Here is a 16,577-nt window from a genome sequence, read left to right on the forward strand (position 1 = left end):
TTGGTTAATCCTACGGGATTCAATCCTAACCGGTCAGCACTACGGTTCTGTCTCAGAACCATATAAACTCGATTTTATTTGGGAATACTTTGCCTCTTAAGGCACCCACAGATACAATCCTTTGTATCTACTATTATAACTGAGTGGGCGCGATGCTGCCTACACTCAGGATCCTCGAGTACAACCACTCGACATACCAAGAGGATTCCATAATCCTAAACAAGTACTTAACATTACACAAATATTCAATATTTGTTCAGAAGTACTTCAAGCCTACACGTCAATTCAATTACAACAAAAGATCAAGGAGAGTCGGGCTTGCTCAAGGATTTTACAATCTGATTGGCCACTACGGAAGTTTCCTCCACATACTGACGAGTGTTTGACCAATAAGACTTCACCAGACCAAGTATGTGATCCACGTACTGGTGGGTGATTGTGGAAACATACCTCTCGAAGGCCTCGTGTACTTTATAGAGTCTCCCCGCTAACGAAAGAGGTTCATCTCCATCCCTTTCTGGGATATCCATGGCCTCGGCTACTTCTCGAGCAACATCCCTAACATCTCTCAGCTCCACGAGCTCCCGCTACATCGAGTCTCGGGACTCTGACAAGGTCTTGAGCTGTTGAAGAATCGTTGATGCCTCCCGATCGGAGTCCTCCTTAATCTTCTTGAGCTTTTCAATCTCATCTATGTTTCGGTACATAAGAATCTTTAGATCCAGTACCAAGCTTTCTTGAATCTTTAAAGATTTTTCACAAACTATGTACTCGATAAAAAGAAAATCTTATAAGCACCAAGTAGATCTACTAGTCGACTGCATAATACATGCTAAATACTAACCTTTTTTAGATTGGGAGAGCTTCTTAAGCTTTCCCTCGAGAGCTACCTTTTCGGACAAGAGCATTTTAACCCTCTCTTTCAGGGCATTTCGCTCTGTCTCATCCTGGGACTGGTCACCCTCCCGTCCCAGTGCTTCCTGCACGAATAAAAAGATCAGTATACTACTTGATCTATTATAAAGTACTCGAATTATTCGACTACTTACCTCCAGCAGCTTGACAGCAAGCTCCACTTTTTCCCTCGTCAAGTCACTTCCCGATGTGACCTGGGAAGTACTCGCATGCACCTCAGATACAGCCCTCTGGGGCGCATCTTCGAGCCTCCCTAAAGTATTCCCTGTGGTTTGGGAATCTACAGGAACAACATGCTACTTAATCAAATTAAGAGTAGAGAAAAGATACCTTTCCTACAAGGTGATACATGCTTACCTGCAGGGGTCTCCTCAGGCTGCTTTTTGTCGCCTCCCTGATGAAGCTTCTCGCCTTCTCCTTTCTCCGGAAGTTGTCGCTTCCGCCATCTTCCGGAACTTTCTCATTGCCCCTTTCGGAATCCACCAATGGAGAGTCTCGAAGCATAGAGTCAGCCATAACTTCCGCATCTTGAGGACTCATATCGGGAGTGTTCGGAGGCTTCTCCATCCCCGATTTGGAAGCTGAGTCGCCTTCAGTCGCCACGCTCGCCTCCAGGACTGTGTTGCTGAAAAGACAAAGTAGTTAAAAACTACTCGATATAAAGGCAAATCCTACAGTAATAAGTTCTGAGGAACTTACGTAGGAGCTCTCTTCAGAGCAAGACCCTTGAGGCCAAATTTGCGGGCAGGCTTCACAACTAGGGCCTGCTTATCCGCATCACCGGCTTTATTTACATCTGAACTACTCGCCGAAAGAGTAGTCCTGGTCCCTTTTGATGAGTCCACTGTGATGGAAGGGACAGACTATCCCACCACAGTATCATTCCCAGATATTGACGTCCATGGCATTTTAGCCGCCGGACTTGGAAAAAGCAAATGCCAATCAAAAACTTGCAATTCGACAACGAGAAGTATTCGATTGCAAAACAACTAGCTACTTATCTGTCGCTAGTAGTCTGCGAGGAGCTGCTTCGCTTCCTCACAGTCGAACGAGTACTTCTCGGATGACCCGCATGAGTATCTTCGCTTCGACTGGGACTATGTGCCCTGTCATCATCCCCAGCTGATTCCGCAGCTTCTACATTAGCAGTTTCATCATTAGAACTAAAGCCTTCAATCTCTGAAGAATCTTCAGAATCAGGCACAAGTTTGTTATAAGCACTCGAAACGAAATGGGATGGGCGAAATATGCCTGGCAAAGGAGGATTACTCCTATAAACATTCACATCATCCTACAAAAAGAAAGGGATAAAATTGTCAGTGGCAAAAATAAAGTACTCGATATTACAATTCGACTACTTATCACTTACCTCCTTGGGAGGATTCAGCACTGAAAATGTGTTGAGGAGGTGCGGAACATGTTCAACCTTCTCGAACAGTCGTTGTACTCGACGAAGAGCTTCTCCATTGGAGATCTCTTCCTCTGAACACCGCGACGGATCATTTTTCCCCTAATAGTCGAAACCAAAAGTAACTCGAGCTTGTAGAGGTTGGATTCTACGCTTCATCCAGTCAAAGGCCACAGACTCTCCACTTATTCCTCCTTGTTTCAGACTTGCAATCATTTCCAGCAGCTCTAGAATCTGGCTCATATCAATAGGTTTCTTCAGCCATTCAGCCTGTTGAATGGGAGGGCCAGCTAGGATGGGTGGAAGGTTGTTTCCATGATTTTCGACATAAAACCATCTTGCATTCCAGTCGATCACTTTCTGCGACGACTTATAGGGGATGTAAACCCTATCCATCCTCTGTCGCAATTGAATACCTGCCCCACCAACTACATCTAAACTAGCCGAACTTGGTTGCGGCTTAAGATGAAAAAGGTGGCGGAAAAGATCGAAATGGGGCTCGATGCCCAGAAACGCCTCGCACAAATGTACGAAGATAGACATATGCACAAAAGAATTGGGGGTAAGATGATGAAGCTGGATCCCATAATAATACAGGAGTCCAGAAAAGAAATTAGAGCTGGGAAGACCCAACCCTCGCTCAAAATATGAAACAAATCCAACAATCTCGCCCGTATTTTCATACGGACGAACGTCACCAAATGCGGGACGCCATTGGATTACTGATTCTGATGGCAAAAAGCCCTGCTTGACTAAGAATTCCGAGTCAGATCTGGAACACTTACTTGGTTCCCAGCCTTCCTCATGGGTTGGCTCTGCAGCGGCACCCTTCCCCTTGTTCGCTTTCTTGGGAGCCATCCAGAAATTAACGGATCGCTTCACGCGCATACACTGGCGGAAACCCTAAGGCGAAAATGGGGAGCAAAGAGAAGCAAGAACTTTAGATCTGGGGGCTTGAGGGCGAGAACAGATCTAAAGCAGTAAAAGAGAATGGCGGCCAGTGGGAAAAACCTAGTTACCGTTTCATTTTATAATGGCGGTGGCAGCATGGTAAAAACACCCGACAGGCCAACAGTCTGTTGCAAATCACTCGCAAGTTCTCTTCTAGCATCTTTTGCTGGAAAGGACTACACAAACTTCAGGAGAGCGAGAGCAAGAACACCAAGGATAAGCCATGGCCGCTACACTTTGGTGCTTCTGGCAAATGCATCTCCCCCACCTTTTATAGCCACAAAGGGGCTTACTGAAGTAGAATCCGTGACTCTACAGTGCACGCATTCACGAATGCATTCATGGCAGTGTTCATGGAGCGATTCACGTGTGCAGTCAAGAACGCAATAATTCTCCAAACAGTAATGTCCCATGTGAGCACTGAATAAAAGCCGTACATCCCGGGTTTTATTCCTGAAGTTATTTCGGGTGCAATCCGTGTGGCGTATCCAATTGTATCATTTTTTTGGGATTCTACCAGAAAAAGAGATCTTTTCGGGTACCGGATCTGATGAATCCTGCAAATAATCTGAATGATAAAATCTGATGCCACGTTCTTAAATCTTTAATTCCAAATCCATACTTGGGGGCTACTCGTGGCAAAAGGGATTTTGATTTAAGGCTCGGGGGCTGCGAGATATGTGCATCAGAGATTTATTTTTCAATTTTTTTGGAAAATAGAAAAGAAAAAAGACTGAAGTGACCCTCAGCCTGATTCTGCGATTCAACCTAAGGCTCGGGGCTACTCCATATGGAGCGCGAGTACTTCGCGCACCATATATGATCAAGATTTCGGGATTTAGTATCTCACAGCTTCGGAGCAACCGTAAGTACTTGAAGGACTACTCGACGTATCTGAAGGAAGGGTCAAAAACAACTAGAAGGATGTTCTGACTACTTAAAGTACTCGAAGATGCCCAGCCAAGTACTCGACGCCTGCAGGACTCGGCTACGAAGAGCTCGGGGGCTTGTCAGACCCGGGGCAGCGGGAGTGCGGGACTGCTTATAGGCATAGAATGTTCTAAAGTAAGGGATACCTTATGGATGTACCTTACCTCTTTTATAACTACCCGAATAGGCGTAGAACTAGCTGCAGTATAAAAGAAACTATCCGATTGTGTTGTAGTAGAGTTCCAACTGTACTCGGCTATGACTTTTCGTGTAACCATGTCCTCCCGGATATATAAGGGCGAGCAGGGACCCCCTCCAAATGATCATCAACATCTAAGGCAATACAAACCACCACACAGGACGTAGGGTATTACGCAACTCGCGGCCCGAACCTATTTAAATCTTTGTATTTATTGCACCATCGAATTTCAGAGCAGTCCATTCCTACGTACAAATTTTACTACTAAAGATATCTCTAATCAGCTTTTCGGCGGTAAACACCTGCGTCGCCGGCCGTACTGCAATACGGTCCGGGTCCCGTGGCGTGAGGTCCGAGTGCGCGCACCGTGGCAGGTTTGCGCCGGCGCTCGGTTTCATTTTTACTTGCTTTGTGTAGGGGTCGGCATTTCCTTGCTAGGTTTTTTTTTTGAGAAATTCTCTTCTCTTGTAATCCGACGATTTGTTTAATCAAGGAAGTTGCTGATGTACTTGTGCTCTCGTACATAGCCTGATTTAGGACAAGTTTCTTGGGTGCCGCCGTGCCGGATCGGTGAAGGTTAGAGTACTACGTGTCTACGTACCTTGATGTTCTCCTCTTCGTGTCCTGCTTTCTCAAAAGTCAGTCGAGTACTCGAGTGGATGCATGATGTTTGATTGGGAATGCTGGTATGCTCCGTATCCTTTTGCAAAAAAAAAAATCTAATTAATACGACACCTAAAAACAAGGGAAAATTCGATTCATGCCACCACAACTCTGTGAATTTGGGTGTCATGTTGAAAATCATGCCACTCAATGGCATGATTTTCAACATGAGATCCAATTTCAAGAAATTGGAGTGGCATGGATCCAACTAACCCTAAAAACAAACGGAGGGAGTAGGAATGTAGTTAAGCGTATCATACGGTCTCGTTCAGGGGCTGTCTGCGATCAAGATTTTGTTTTCCTCGTCTAAACACGACGCCGCGGTATGATACCAATCTAATTCATCCATCCCTTCTGATAACCTTACCTTTTATTCGGCAGGTTCCGTGGTTCAACGGACCTAGCCGCGGTCAGTTTTGTTGAAGCGCAGGCGCCTGCCTTTGGCTCGTGGCTGAAGGGCGGAGGCAACGCGGCAAGCAGACGGCAGCACATTTCACTCCTTTGCCTTTCCTTTCAGCAGGGAGAGGGACAGGCCGACATCGAAGATGGATGGAGAAAAAAAATCTTGGCCTCATGATACTCGACGTGACAGTTCAGAGTGGACGATGCGCGAGTACGTTTTTGGCTAATCACCGTTGTTTAGTAAAATTTTACACAAAAAGACGAATGCATGGAGTGCTAAACGAAGTTTATTTGCGAAATTTTTTCATGGATGGGTGTAAATTTTCGAGACGAATCTAATGAGTCAAGTTCTACCATAATTGGCTACAATGATACTACAGTAACCACGCCTAATCATACTTCAATCATACGGTCAAAGACATCATTAGACTTCATTTAATATCACTAATTAGTAGTCAATGGGTCGAAAAGTTTTCATGAAAATTTTTACTAGAGCCAACCAAACATAGCCAGGAGACCTGGGCGACAGTCGACGAGCCGACGACACGTAACATTTCGTTGTTTCGTGTGTGACAAAAGCGTCGCCCTTGGGCCTTGTCATCCTAATCTCCTCTTTGCATATACTAAATTTGTATTACAGATCATATATAAATGTCACTATAATTTTAATGGTGAGAAATCAATTCGGTAGACAATGAAAATTGCTCTAGCAACGAGTTGATATTACTGACCTCCGTTTCAAAATAATTAACAACTTTGACTTTTACTATTTACAGTTTGACCAATATTATTTCTTTAATTATAAAACTACGTCAAGAGAAACAAGCATCATTAGATTTGTGACAAGAAGTACTATATCGATGTAATACACTTATATCTATGCGTGCAAATATTTATATAAAAGACGCACGGTCCAACTTTGAATAGTAAAGTCAAAGTTGTCAGTTATTTTAAAACAGAGATTTGTATAAATCATGTTATAAAATGATACAAACAGTACCTCTTAAGTCTGTGTGAAAGCCTAAAGTGATGTTATGGAAGCCCTCGTGCTATCACAAATATCAGGATCAGGTATTCGTTGGTGCTGGCTCTTGGACACGAATCCTCGGCAGCGGTGCAGATGGTGTCCCTCCTTGTGCTCGATCTCTACGTGTGCTGATTTCATAAAAGCGAGGTAAAGGAATGGTAAGAAAATGAGCTGAATTCAATTAGCATCCGGGGCTCCGGGCTATCTATTGCGCACAGGAGCAGTGACAGCATTTGTTACAGTGCCAGTCGCTGAGTCATGCCAAGTAGTACTATCATCAATAGCTGCAGGTTTCTTGTGGCCCATCTCCAAAGTTTGACTCCCCCGTTTATCAGAAAAAAGAAAGAAAGAAAGAAAGAAATGGATTGACTCGACCTGAAGAGCCTTAGTAATTCCAATCTTCTAGAACATTAATTAGTGAACCGCTGTGGCGTCAAAGGGTTGTGTTGATATTTCGACGAATCAAAGTGAGGTAACTTGCTGCTTGCAAGTTGTAATTGCAAACACCAAACCAGACCTGTTCCCTTCATCCTTGCGTTCCCTTCATTCCCTCCATCCTTGCGTTCCCTTCATTCCCTCCCTTGCGTCCCCTTCATTCCCTCCCTCCATCCTTGCGTTCCTTTCATTCCCTCCCTTGCGTTCCCTTGATTCCCTCCCTCCATAAATTTGGCTCCCCTACGAGCTCACAGCGCTGCCCACAGCACCCCGTTCCTCACGCACGCCCGCAAGAACACAGGAAATCACAACCCGGTCATGGCGGCCTCAGCTCGGAACATCGCCTGCTTCGCCCTGTGCCTGTCGATCGTCTCCCTCCAAGTTCCATCCTGCACCGACCCGCGAGGTACTAGTACTACCACGGCTGGCGCCACGGCGCCATCCGCGCCCGCTCAGGATGCCAATTTCGGCGGCGCTCTGCAGGCCCTGCTGGCGCTGGCCGGGATGCAGGCCCTGTTCGTCTTCGCGGCGATCATCTACAGCCACCGCCAGAACCACGCCGCCGGCAACTGGCTCGTCTCGGAGGCGGAGCTCGCCTTCTTCATCCTATGCCTGCAGGTTGGCTTCCTCCAGCTTTTTCTGTTCGTCCAGCAGCCTGGAGGAGAAGGTGGCGCACACGACGGGGCGCCGGAGCTCGCCGTCTCTGCTGCCCGCGCTTTGCCTGCTGTCGCCTCGGTCACCTTCTTTCTCGGCATCGCCCTCGTTTATGGGCATGTCGGCAACGACGGAGGAGGTGCCGGTGGTGCCATCGCTGGCAACGGACCGGTCCCGGCGCCCGCCGGCGTACGGTTCCTCGCCAATCTGACGTTTGGAGCTGTACTAGCCTGCCTGACGAGCATCGTCCTTGCCTTCTACACCAACAAGTGAGTTCATTCCCTGAAATTCTGACTGTTGCAGTGGATGAATTTGTTTACTTTTTGCATGTCCAGTTAGTCTGGTCCACTACTACAGAAACGCAAATGTGTCCCGGTAGGGAAACGTCTGTTGTCCCGGTTTCCCAACCGGGAATGTCAGGTCGGGACAAAAGGGGTGCCCTTTTGTCTCAGATCTGGCAACCGAGACAAAAGGCACCCTTTTGTTCCGGTTGGTAACACCAACAGGGACAAAGGTGCTGCCAGCGTCACGTGCCTGGCGCACCCTTTTGTCCCGGTTGGTAACACCAACCGGGACAAAAGGTCCATTTTTTTCTGTTCCTCTTTTCTCAATTATTTTTCTATTTCGATTATACTTTTACATTTCAATTAAACTTATGTATTGGAATTCTTAGTGTAAGATCTCCACTAATATATACATATATATAGTTACTTATATAATATTTGTCCTAAATAGTTTCCATATATATACACATATATATTATTGGAGGGCTTAAATATATAATACATACATACTCATAAATAGAAATATAATACATACACACATATATATTTACATAGGTATATTCATTCTTAATTATATATACACACGTATATTATCATATTTGCTGTGATTGTCAATATTAGATAGTCCATCATAGTAGAATTCGTCTTTTGGATCGAGGACTTGCTCAACAATAAATCCGGACAATTGTTCTTGAATCGCCATAATCTTTTCCTCCGGTATGAGTTTATCGCGCATCTCCTCGACCTATGAAAAAAAGAGATAATTAATTTTGACTAATTAAAATATGAGTTCAAATATTAACAAGTTTTTTACTTACTTCCTCCTCCCAATCTGTCCAGGCCCTAGGATGACCTACCAGACCATGGATGTTCTCGCATACATAGTATGCACATAAATTAGTGCCTTGTTTTTGCCTCATACACTTTAAGAGAGAAGAAATTATCAGGTATTTACATGAATATATAATAAAACTAATGAATCGTGCTACGAATCATCCAAGTGCGTACCGCAAAATCTGTCTTGATCTTCAATTCTTCGTCAAATTTGCCTGGATGATTTTTAGCGAATTGTTTCCAAATCCTGTGCATGATTAGAACAATTATAGTCAAGTAACAAAGTGATTTAAATTATCTGTCATCGACGGAGTAGTGGTAGAATTACTTTTTCATCATGTTAAGAAGATTTTCGTACTGTTCTGGATTTCTCCTAAATGAGTCTATAACCACGAGTAGGCTCTTCTCGGGAATTATGACAATTAGGACCCAGTGTTCACTGCAAGATTATACGGAGGCAGTTCTTGGTAGTTAAGGTTTAAACAATTTGATTACAGAATAAAAAGAGTTAGACGGAAGGAATCACTCACGCAAAGTTGTAAGGAAACAATATCATTTGTTTGTTGTGATGAACGCTTATGTACTTGAACAAGTTTTGGAATAGCTCATCGGAAGTGTCGCGTAGAATCCTCTAATTACAAGTAATTGGGTCGATGAAGCCGAGGTGAGAGTATCCCTTTCTCCTGCAAGTTTGTATCTCCATTCTACATGATACCGAATAAATTAAGGATCAGTATGTTGAGATCATGCAAAACAATACATAAGGAGAGTAAAATACTTACAGAAGCCACAAGCCGACCATAGAGATGTCGAGGTCCTCCTGATGGAATAGTTGGTAAATTTCTTCCCAGTTTATCCATATAATGGCCTCCCCTGTAAGAAATCGTCATCTTTAATCTTTGCGCCCTACATGAAGATGCAATCGGCCATCGCACGCATGTAGTGCTGGTATAGCTTATACATTTGCGTTGGAAGCACAGACACTATTTTGGGGGGTACAAGAGATTTGCCCAGCTCATACGTCCATTTGACGACCACATCGGCCTTTGGAATATCTTCTCCCCCTGCAATCTGAACCGCCGTCAGGTTTGATTCTTTCAAAAATATAACAAAGTGTTGTTGTTGCGTTGTCTGTCCCACTACGAGAGGCTCTATTGATTGTTTCTTTTGGGCTCCGAGCTGTGGAACGTCGGACGACGACGACTTTGATTGTCTCTTCTTTTTCTCAGTAGTTTTGATAATTATCCGTTCGTAGTCTGAAGGGGGATCTCTCGGAATGAATTTTCTCTTATTTGCTTCGCACATTCCCTTAAAAAATTTCAAATCTACCGGATTTATCACTTTCTCGGGCTCCGGCTCCGGCTTCGGCTTGAAGTGCTCTTTAACTCTTTCTTGAGTTATCCGATCGCATTCTTCAAGGCTCATGTCCCAGGGTTTAATAGGAGCCTCCTTGGTTTTCTTCTTCTTTTCCTTCTTCTTTGGAGGCTCCTTAGCCAGTGCAGCTACCTTTTTTGCCGGCGGCTGTTTCTGCTTCTTTGCCGGCGGCTGTTTCTGCTTCTTTGCCGGCGGCGGAGGGGGTGACCATGGAGGCGACGGTGATGCTTGAGTGTTCATCGGTGCATGAGATGATGGTGATGGAGAATGTGCCGGTGAACCTTGCTAAGACAGTGCCGCCCTTGGGGGGTTTTGCGGAGATGATGGCCTTGGAGAGGCATGCTGAGATGCCGGTCTTGGTGTTCGATCATCCGACTTTAGGACAATGTATCGCTTATCCCATAGGATGTAGCCATGAATGGCTTCTGCTAGTGTCCTCTCCCCATCACCTCCAGGAATATCAAGCTCGGGGAGGAGGAGGACGACGGCGTGCTCGGGGAGCAGGCGGGGCTCTGGGCGGCGGCGTGAGGTCGGCGGCGCTCGGGGACGACAGCACTCGGGGACATTGGGCTCGCGTGGCGGGGTTCTGGGCGGCGACGTCGACGGCGGTGGTGCTTGGGGACGTTGGGCTCGCGCGGTGGGGGAGCAGGGGAGGCGGCGGCACCAGGCGCAGATCAAGAAACCAAGTGTTTGGGGGAAGGGCGAAGGAGGAAGGAAATATATGGGGGGGGGGCCTTTTGTCCCGGGTGAAGCCACGATCCGGGACAAAAGGCCCTTTTATCCCGGGTGGTGGCTTCACCCGGGACAAAAGGGGGGCCTTTTGTCCCGGGTGAAGCCACCACCCGGGACAAAAGGGTCTTTTGTCCCGGGTCGTGGCTCCACCCGGGACAAAAGGTGTTTTTGGGCGGGCCGGGAAAATTCCCAGCCCGCGGCCCATCTTTAGTCCCGGGTGGATCTACCACCCGGGATAAAAGGGGCCTGTTTTCCCTCATTCCCGTCAAATCTTATGTTTGTTTTTGTTTCTTTTTACTTCTCTTTTATAATAGGCTTTCATTTGTTAATTCAGTTAATAAATTTTGATTCCAAAAATTATGGAACAAAATTTCTTATCTCTATATAAACTTGATACACGCAACAAAAATAATTAATTTTCATTCAAGTGATTGGGTCAACGAAATATCTAACTTTTTTGAAATCATATTTGTTATTTTGACCATGCAAAAATATATTAGGTGAACAAATTTTTTCAAACTGTTGCTTTTCGACAGAAAGTGGATTCTATCACGATATTAATGTTTAAAAAGTAAATTTAACATAAAATTAAGCAATTTCATGATATTAATGAGTAGTGTGTGAGTTTGAGAGATAGTGTGTGTTAGTGAGATTGTGTGTGTTAGTGAGAGAGTATAGTGTGTTAATGTGAATGTAATTTCATGAAATAAATAAAATTAGTTGAGTAATCCATTATTGAATGAAAATTATAATTGAGTCTGGTAATTAAGTGAAAAATATAAAAAATGATATATATAACACATAAAGTATAATTGGACAATACATATATAATAAAAGTATTCGAATTGGGATTACTTTTTTATACAATAATATAAAATGATTCAAGTACTTGAAGGATTAGCGGTAATAGACTTTCTCTTCACAAATGTCCCATGATTATGATCACGGCGCAAGTATGGAGCATCATCATTGGCTAGTAGGATGCATGGATCAGCATTTACTTCGAAAGGTGGAATGGCAACAAAATTATCATATTATTCTGACAAGTCTGTCTTGTCATACACTCCAACAATATTTCTCTTTCCTGATAGAATTATGTGTCGCTTAGGCTCATCCTTTTGCTTATTTATCCCCTTCTTTGGCTTGCTGGACATGTCCTTAATGTAGAAAACCTGAGCGACATCCTGGGTTAGGATAAATGGCTCGTCTCTATACCCAAGATTGTTGAGATCAACTATTGTCATCCCATACTCATCTTTTGTTACCCCTCCTCCAGATAGCTTAACCCATTGGCAACGAAATAGAGGCACCTTGAAATTGGGACCGTAATCCATCTCACATATCTCTTCAATGTAGTCGTAATATGTGTCATTTTTTCCATTATTGTCCGTGGCATCCATACGAACACCGCTGTTTTGGTTGGTACTCTTTTTATCTTGGGCTATCGTATAAAATGTGTTTCCATTTATCTCGTACCCTTGGTATGTTAAGATATTCCAAGATGGTCCCATAACCAAAAAGAATAGTTGTTCACTTATATCCATGTTATGCATTAGATACTTCCGCAACCAGCTGCAGAAAGTGTTCATGTGCTCACATGTAATCCATGCCTCAGACTTTTCCGGGAATTTGGAGAGCAGAATTTTCTTGTGTTCGTCGATATATGGGTCAACCAAGGATGATTGTTGAAGAACCATATAATGTGCTTTCTTGAATGAGAAATCATCTGTGCAGATATAAGATTTCTTTCCTAATGTACCCTTTCCAGTTAGTCTCCCCACATATCGCGATTCAGGGACTCCAATCAGTTTAAGGTCATTAATAAAGTCAACACAAAAGTCAATGACCTCCTCAGTTCCGTAGGCACTGGCGATGCTTCCTTCTAGATGAGCTCGATTACGAACACATTTCTTGAGTACCCCCATGAACCTTTCGAATGGGAATATGTTGTGTTGAAATACTGGTCCGAGGATATCAATCTCTTTCACAAGGTGCACTAGAAGATGTGTCATGATGTTGAAGAAAGATGGTGGAAATATCAGCTCAAAACCAACAAGACATTGCACCACATCATTTTGCAGCTTTATCAAATTCTCTGGGTCAATTATCTTCTGAGAAACTGCGTTGAGAAAGGCACATAGCTTCACGATGGTTAACCGGACATTATCAGGCATAATCCCCCGCGGCACAACCGGAAGAAGTTCGGTCATGAGCACATGGCAGTCATGGGACTTGAGATTTGTAAATTTCTTCTCTGCCAAATTTAAGATTCCTTTTATATTGGATGAGTATACAGATGGAACCTTTATACTGCTCAAGCAGTCAAACATGGTTTCTTTCTCTTCCTTGCTAAGAGTATAGCTGGCAGGACTTAAGTATTGTCGTCCATTATCTCGCTGTTGTGGATGTAAGGCATCTCGTTCTTCCATACATTGCAATTTTTGACGTGCTTCTACTGTATCTTTTGTCTTTCTGTACACTCCCAAGAATGCTATCAGGTTGACGCAAAAATTCTTCGTGAGGTGCATCACATCAATTGCATAACGAACATCTAAGACTTCCCAATATGGTAGCTCCCAAAATATAGATTTCTTCTTCCACATGGGCGCCATTCTGTTTTCGTTTGGAACAGGTTGGCTACCAGATCCCTTTTCAAAAATAACTTCTAGATCTTTTACCATGTTGAAGACGTCTTTACCACTATGGTGCATCGGTTTTGTTCGGTGGTCCGCTTGGCCTTTGAAATGCTTGACCTTTTTTCGTACCGTATGCCTGATGGGAAGAAACCGACGATGACCCATGTATACAAACTTCTTACAGTGAGTCAACCATATATTATCGGTATCATCTAAACAGTGTGTGCATGCTTTGTATCCCTTGTTCGAATGTCCTGACAAGTTACTAAGAGCAGGCCAGTCATTGATCGTTACGAACAGCAATGCTCGTAGGTTGAAGTTTTCCTGTTTGTATTAATCCCACATCCGTACACCTTCATCGCCCCAGAGCAATAAGAGTTCTTCAACCAATGGTCTTAGGTACACATTAATGTCATTTCCGGGCTGCTTTGGACCCGGGATAAGCACTGGCATTATGATGAACTTTCGTTTCATGCAGAGCCATGGTGGAAGATTGTACATACAAAGTCACAGGCCAAGTGCTATGACCACTGCTCATCTCACCAAAAGGATTCATGCCATCCATACTCAAACCGAAACTTATGTTTCTTGCATCCAAATCAAATTCAGGGTACGTTCTATCTATTTTTCTCCGCTACAACCCATCAGCGGGGTGTCTCAACATCGAGTCTTTCTTGAGTTCCTCTTTGTGCCATCGCATCAACTTAGTATTATCTTTATTTCTAAACAGACGCTTCAAACGTGGTATTATAGGCGAATACCACATGACCTTCGTAGGAACTCTCTTCCGGGGAGGCTCCCCCTCAACATCTCCAGGATCATCTTTTCTAATCTTGTAACACAATCCACTGCATACGGGACATGCATCCAAATTCTCGTACTCGCCTCGGTAGAGGATGCAGTCGTTGGGGGCATGCATGTATCTTTTGCACTTCCAATCCTAAAGGGCAAACAAATTGTTTGGCTTCATACGTTGTGGTAGGCAATTCGTTGTCCTTAGGAAGCATTTTTTTAACAAGTTTGAGTAATTCACCAAATCTCTTGTCGGATACACCATTTGTCGCCTTCCATTGCAGCAACTCCAAGGTGGTGCCAAGTTTCTTCAATCTATTTTGACAATCTGGGTACAACAACTTACGGTGGTCCTCTAACAACTTCTGGAACTTCAACCTCTCCGTTTCACTCTCACAGTCTGCCTGCACATTGTGCAATGCCTGCCCTAGATCGTTGCTGGGATCATTTTCTGCTACATCTACTTCGGGCTCTTCTATGGGAATATCGTCATCGAATGCACCGATTCCAGCATTCCCGGGAAAGTGGTCGTCAAAATCTTCTTCTTCATTGTCTTCCATGGTAACCCCCTGTTCTCCATGCTTCGTCCAACAAACATACTTCTCCATTTGCGAAAATGTGGCTGTGTAGGATTCTTGAAGATGAGTAATCCTTATTATTGTTGCAATGAACACACGGGCAGCACATAAAACCATTCTGCTTGTTTGCCTCAGCCACAGACAAAAAATAATGCAGGCCATCAATGAATTCTTTCGAACGTCGGTCGGCATTGTACATCCATTGCCGGTCCATCTGCATTTTAAAGAAATCGATTTGAATTCTTTACACGTATCGAATAAATAAAATATATCAAACCTAAATTAAACTAAATGTAACATAATATGAAAAATTAAAATATCTGCAATATTCATCATACATCTTGATTAATTAAAAGGATTACTTAATCAATTACAGAACTTAACAAAGGAGTACTCAACATGAAACTTAAAAATTCGGACAACAACACATATGTTTTCAACCGTCCTTGTGTTGGAACGCAGAATGCTCTAACGGATTTCTTGCTGGCGCAGAAGAAGATGACGGAGCTGAAACCTCCGAGTTTGGTGCTGACGAACCGTAACACCGCAATAAATCCTCAAGATCAAACGGATGTTCCTCGCCCCTTGCCATGCATTCTCTATATTCTTTTTCCAAATAACGGAGCGCTGCCCTATGAAAAGCACTAGGTTTTTTGGACCGACAACCTACTCGAGTTGTGCCCTTCTCTCCAGAAGGACAACGATCACCCCCACCGGCGCCACTCCCTCCAGCTGCTGAAGCCATATTTTACTGAAAAATATCTTTATTTTCCACAAAATTATAAATTCTTACCATTACAATGCAAATATTATTTAGTATTACAATTACAATGATCAGATTAATAACTCTTGCAAATAACAATGAAATCATATAAAAAATATACAAATAATCCATCACTAGAGTGTGAGCATGAACGAATGCAACACTAGAGTGTCAAAATAATCCATTCATAATACAAAAAATTCTAATATACTCATTTCATTAATTCATTCATGAATACAAAAATCAACTATCTACAATATGGTCATATATACAAGTACATCGCATGAAGTGTCTACACTCATTCTAAAAATTTCTACTATCCACGTACTCATCTAAATCTAAAAGAAAATCACACCTATATATGCAATCTAAATGTCCAAGAAATGAGCTAGCTACACATTTTCTCTATTTCTAAAGTATGAAATGAGCTATACAAGCCAAGGAAGAAGAGAAAAACAAGCCCCAAACCTTTAGCGCCGATGGATGGACGGGAGAATCAAAGATCTTCACAAATGTGGTGAAGAAATGAGCAAGAACTCCCCTCTCCCGAGCCAAGAACAGCAAAAACAAGTGAGCTGAATGGCTCGGGCGGGGGGAGAGAGAAGGGGATAAGGGGGCCAAGGAGTTTTGTCTCGGTTGGAGACACTAACAGGGACAAAAGGGGCCTTTTATCCTGGTTGGTGGCTCCAACCGGGTCGCGGGCCTTTTGTCCCGGTTGGAGCCACCAACCGGGATAAAAGGGTGGCTCTGCCCCCCCTCCCCCCCAGCTGGCCCGGCTAGCCGTTGGACCCGAGACAAAATACACATATTGTCCCGGGGTCAAAGACTACCGGGACAAATGGCCTGGAACAAAAGCATGTTTTGTAGTAGTGGTCATTCGATGCTGAGAATTTTTGTGACTCTTCGTTGTTGCTTTTTGTTGTGCGCAGGTAACGTAACAACCCTGGTGTAACGTAAGCATGAATGCATGATATCAGAACCAGATTACGGCCTTGGCTGG

The 16,577-nt window shown here is 43.8% G+C and overlaps 1 protein-coding gene across 1 annotated transcript; it reads left to right on the top strand.

The window, feature by feature from the left end:
- The first annotated feature begins 6,981 nt into the window (after window positions 1-6,981).
- On the top strand, window positions 6,982-16,577 carry LOC120668768. The gene is made up of 2 exons (XM_039948563.1): window positions 6,982-7,853; window positions 16,507-16,577. The coding sequence occupies exons 1-2, from the start codon at window positions 7,249-7,251 to the stop codon at window positions 16,508-16,510; spliced, it is 609 nt and encodes a 202-aa protein (XP_039804497.1). The 5' UTR covers window positions 6,982-7,248; the 3' UTR covers window positions 16,511-16,577.

This window comes from Panicum virgatum, chromosome 4N, assembly GCF_016808335.1.
Source record: "Panicum virgatum strain AP13 chromosome 4N, P.virgatum_v5, whole genome shotgun sequence".
NCBI classification, from domain to species: Eukaryota; Viridiplantae; Streptophyta; class Magnoliopsida; order Poales; family Poaceae; genus Panicum; species Panicum virgatum.

Excerpts from the sequence above, each read along its gene's own strand:
- LOC120668768 (XM_039948563.1), top strand. The coding sequence starts at position 7,249 with ATGGCGGCCTCAGCTCGGAACATCGCCTGCTTCGCCCTGTGCCTGTCG.